The 5,000-nt window shown below is 50.3% G+C and overlaps 1 protein-coding gene across 1 annotated transcript in view; it reads left to right on the plus strand.

Annotated features, from left to right (window-relative positions):
- Positions 1-5,000, plus strand: part of LOC135570746 (protein sidekick-1-like) — a gene marked incomplete at its 5' end in the record, with an annotated part of 232,699 nt that overhangs the window by 32,116 nt on the left and 195,583 nt on the right. The window contains 3 exon segments of the mRNA XM_065016697.1: positions 2,497-2,599; positions 3,259-3,429; positions 4,626-4,762. Coding sequence (XP_064872769.1) covers positions 2,497-2,599; positions 3,259-3,429; positions 4,626-4,762 — 411 coding nt within the window.

Here is a 5,000-nt window from a genome sequence, read left to right on the forward strand (position 1 = left end):
CTAATGGTATACTAACTGACATCCTAATGGTATACTAACTGACATCCTAATGGTTCACTAACTGACCTCCTAATGGTACACTAACTGACCTCCTAATGGTTCACTAACTGACCTCCTAATGGTTCACTAACTGACCTCCTAATGGTACACTAACTGACCTCCTAATGGTTCACTACCTGACCTCCTAATGGTATACTAACTGACCTCCTAATGGTATACTACCTGACCTCCTAATGGTATACTAACTGACCTCCTAATGGTTCACTAACTGACCTCCTAATGGTATACTAACTGACCTCCTAATGGTATACTAACTGACCTCCTAATGGTACACTAACTGACCTCCTAATGGTTCACTACCTGACCTCCTAATGGTATACTACCTGACCTCCTAATGGTATACTAACTGACCTCCTAATGGTATACTAACTGACCTCCTAATGGTTCACTAACTGACCTCCTAATTGTACACTAACTGACCTCCTAATGGTTCACTAACTGACCTCCTAATGGTACACTAACTGACCTCCTAATGGTATACTAACTGATCTCCTAATGGTTCACTAACTGACCTCCTAATGGTACACTAACTGACCTCCTAATGGTATACTAACTGACCTACTAATAGTACACTAACTGACCTCCTAATGGTACACTAACTGACCTCCTAATGGTTCACTAACTGACCTCCTACCCAATCACATCTAATGGTATACTAACTGACCTCCTAATGGTATACTAACTGACCTCCTAATGGTTCACTAACTGACCTCCTAATGGTATACTAACTGACCTCCTAATGGTATACTAACTGACCTCCTAATGGTACACTAACTGACCTCCTAATGGTTCACTAACTGACCTCCTAATGGTATACTAACTGACCTCCTAATGGTTCACTAACTGACCTCCTAATGGTACACTAACTGGCCTCCTAATGGTATACTAACTGATCTCCTAATGGTTCACTATCTGACCTCCTAATGGTATACTAACTGACCTCCCAATGGTTCACTAACTGACCTCCTAATGGTACACTAACTGACCTCCTAATGGTATACTAACTGACCTACTAATAGTACACTAACTGACCTCCTAATGGTACACTAACTGACCTCCTAATGGTTCACTACCTGACCTCCTACCCAATCACATCTAATGGTTCACTAACTGACCTCCTAATGGTTCACTAACTGACCTCCTACCCAATCACATCTAATGGTTCACTAACTGACACCCTATTCTGACACAAATAGTGTCCAAACTGAAACTCTAGATTTGGCTTGTAGTCCAAACCCCCAGAAGTGACCTCTGGTTGGTTCGGCCGTCCCTATGGGAGAAATGAATGGAGAGGTGACCTCTGGTTGGTTCGGCCGTCCCTATGGGAGAAATGAATGGAGAGGTGACCTCTGGTTGGTTCGGTCGTCCCTATGGGAGAAATGAATGGAGAGGTGACCTCTGGTTGGTTCGGCCGTCCCTATGGGAGAAATGAATGGAGAGGTGACCTCTGGTTGGTTCGACCGTCCCTATGGGAGAAATTAATGGAGAGGTGACCTCTGGTTGGTTCGGCCGTCCATATGGGAGAAATTAATGGAGAGGTGACCTCTGGTTGGTTCGGCCGTCCCTATGGGAGAAATGAATGGAGAGGTGACCTCTGGTTGGTTCGGCCGTCCCTATGGGAGAAATTAATGGAGAGGTGACCTCTGGTTGGTTCGGCCGTCCCTATGGGAGAAATGAATGGAGAGGTGACCTCTGGTTGGTTCGGCCGTCCCTATGGGAGAAATGAATGGAGAGGTGACCTCTGGTTGGTTCGACCGTCCCTATGGGAGAAATTAATGGAGAGGTGACCTCTGGTTGGTTCGGCCGTCCATATGGGAGAAATTAATGGAGAGGTGACCTCTGGTTGGTTCGGCCGTCCCTATGGGAGAAATGAATGGAGAGGTGACCTCTGGTTGGTTCGGCCGTCCCTATGGGAGAAATTAATGGAGAGGTGACCTCTGGTTGGTTCGGCCGTCCATATGGGAGAAATTAATGGAGAGGTGACCTCTGGTTGGTTCGGCCGTCCCTATGGGAGAAATGAATGGAGAAGTGACCTCTGGTTGGTTCGGCCGTCCCTATGGTGAGGAATGAATGGAGAGGTGATCTCTGGTTGGTTCGGCCGTCCCTATGGGAGAAATGAATGGAGAAGTGACCTCTGGTTGGTTCGGCCGTCCATATGGGAGAAATGAATGGAGAGGTGACCTCTGGTTGGTTCGGCCGTCCCTATGGGAGAAATGAATGGAGAGGTGATCTCTGGTTGGTTCCGCCGTCCCTATGGGAGAAATGAATGGAGAGGTTACCTCTGGTTGGTTCGGCCGTCCCTATGGGAGAAATGAATGGAGAATGAAGAGAGTTGGAATAAACACTGAAAATGAGGTGTGATATATTCTATGTTTTGTTCTATGAGATAATATCATGATGATGATGACCCCCTTAACCTCTGACCTCTCTCTGCAGTTCGTACATTTATCTCCGTCCCGCCGGTGGACCAGAGGGTCATCAAGGGAACCACGGCAACCCTGGACTGTAACGCTACACACGACCCCAGGATCAACATCAGGTAGGGGAGGGTGTGTGTGTGTGTTAACATGGTTCTGTATCTCTGTAGTGTGGTGCAGTACCCCTCCAGCCCAGCGGGGGCAGAGTGTCTGTATGTTAACATGGTTCTGTTTCTCTGTAGTTTCCAGTGTGGTGCAGTACCCCTCCAGCCCAGCGGGGGCAGAGTGTCTCTATGTTAACATGGTTCTGTATCTCTGTAGTTTCCAGTGTGGTGCAGTACCCCTCCAGCCCAGCGGGGGCAGAGTGTCTCTATGTTAACATGGTTCTGTATCTCTGTAGTGTAGTGCAGTACCCCTCCAGCCCAGCGGGGGCAGAGTGTCTCTATGTTAACATGGTTCTGTATCTCTGTAGTGTGGTGCAGTACCCCTCCAGCCCAGCGGGGGCAGAGTGTCTCTATGTTAACATGGTTCAGTATCTCTGTAGTTTCCAGTGTGGTGCAGTACCCCTCCAGCCCAGCGGGGGCAGAGTGTCTCTATGTTAACATGGTTCAGTATCTCTGTAGTTTCCAGTGTGGTGCAGTACCCCTCCAGCCCAGCGGGGGCTGTGTGTCTCTATGTTAACATGGTTCTGTATCTCTGTAGTTTCCAGTGTGGTGCAGTACCCCTCCAGCCCAGCGGGGGCAGAGTGTCTCTATGTTAACATGGTTCTGTATCTCTGTAGTTTCCAGTGGCAGCGTGGAGCAGTACCCCTCCAGCCCAGCGGGGGCAGAGTGTCTATATTGTCTGGTTCTCTGACCATCAGCCAGACTTGGTCAGGCGACATAGGAGACTATACCTGCACTGTGACATCACAGGCCGGGAACCAATCACGCTCCGCACGCCTCGAAGTCATGTGAGTTACACACACACACACATGACTTGGGACTTCAAACTGCCACACTCTGAATCCCACATCCCCACCCCTTCCCCTCAGGCCTCGCCCCTCCATTTGCGTGTTCACGCATGCCTCCCCCATATGCAATAGTAACTCAAAGCTGAGGGAGAAACAGGAGAGGGAGAGGAGAGAAGAGGGGGATAAGATGAGAGGGGAGGGGGATACGAGGAGAAGAGAGAGGAGGAGAGGAGAGGGGAATAAGATGAGATGGGGATGAGAGGAGAGGAGAGGAGAGGAGAGGAGAGGAGAGGAGTATAAGATGAGAGGGGAGGGGGATAAGAGGAGAAGAGAGAGGAGGAGAGGAGAGGAGAGGAGATGGGGATGAGAGGAGAGGAGAGGAGAGGGGAGGAGAAGGAGAGGCGAGGTGAGAGGGATAAGAGGAGAGGAGATGGGGATGAGAGGAGAGGGGAGGAGGAGGAGAGGAGAGGAGAGGTGAGAGGGATAAGAGGAGAGGAGAGGAGAGGGGAGGAGAAGAGAGGAGGAGGGTAGAGGGGGGAGAAGGAGGAGAGGAGAGGAGGGGGAGATGACAGGAGGAGGAGAGGAGAGGAGAGGGGGATGTCTCTCTCTCCATCTCTCTGTCCCTCTCTCCAACTCTCTGTCTCTCTCTCCATCTCTCTGTCCCTCTCTCCAACTCTATGTCTCTCTCTTCATCTCTCTGTCCCTCTCTCCAACTCTATGTCTCTCTCTTCATCTCTCTGTCCCTTTCTCAAACTCTCTGTCTCTCTCTACATCTCTCTGTCCCTCTCTCCAACTCTCTGTCACTCTCTCTGTCACTCTCTCCATCTCTCTGTCTCTCTCCATCTCTCAACCCTCAAATCTGTCTAATATATCACATGCCTTCAGATAATAATCAAATAATAGAAAGTAATATTGTCTTTTTCCCCCTCTCTCCCTCCTCTCTCTCCCTCCCTCTCTCTCTACCTCCCTCCACCTCCCCTCTCTCGTTCCTCTCTCCCTCCCTCTCTCTCTACCTCCCTCCACCTCCCCTCTCTCACCTCCCCTCTCTCCCTCCCTCCCTCTCTCTCTACCCCCTCCACCCCTCTCTCTCTCCTCCCCTCTCTCTCATCCCCTCTCTCCCTCCCTCCCTCTCTCTCTCCTTCCCTCCACCTCCCCTCTCTCTCCTCCCATCCCCCTCTCCCCCTCCTGTCCCACAGTGAGCTCCCCCACTCCCCCAGGTCTCTGTCTGTGTCTCTGAATGATTCAGACAGCCGTTCAGTTCTTCTCTCCTGGGTCAGACCCTTCGATGGAAACTCTCCTCTTCTACACTACATACTGGAGCTGTCTGAAAACAGTGAGTTTCTGCTCTGGGTCTGTTAGTGGTAGAGTGGAGGTCTGTTAGTGGTAGAGTGGAGGTCTGTTGAAGGTAGAGTGGAGGTCTGTTAGTGGTAGAGTGGAGGTCTGTTAGTGGTAGAGTGGAGGTCTGTTAGTGGTAGGTGGAGGTCTGTTAGTGGTAGAGTGGAGGTCTGTTAGTGGTAGAGTGGAGGTCTGTTAGTGGTAGAGGGAGGTCTGTTAGTGGTGGGAGTGGAGGT

Source organism: Oncorhynchus nerka, unplaced genomic scaffold (assembly GCF_034236695.1).
Source record: "Oncorhynchus nerka isolate Pitt River unplaced genomic scaffold, Oner_Uvic_2.0 unplaced_scaffold_906, whole genome shotgun sequence".
Taxonomy (NCBI): domain Eukaryota; kingdom Metazoa; phylum Chordata; class Actinopteri; order Salmoniformes; family Salmonidae; genus Oncorhynchus; species Oncorhynchus nerka.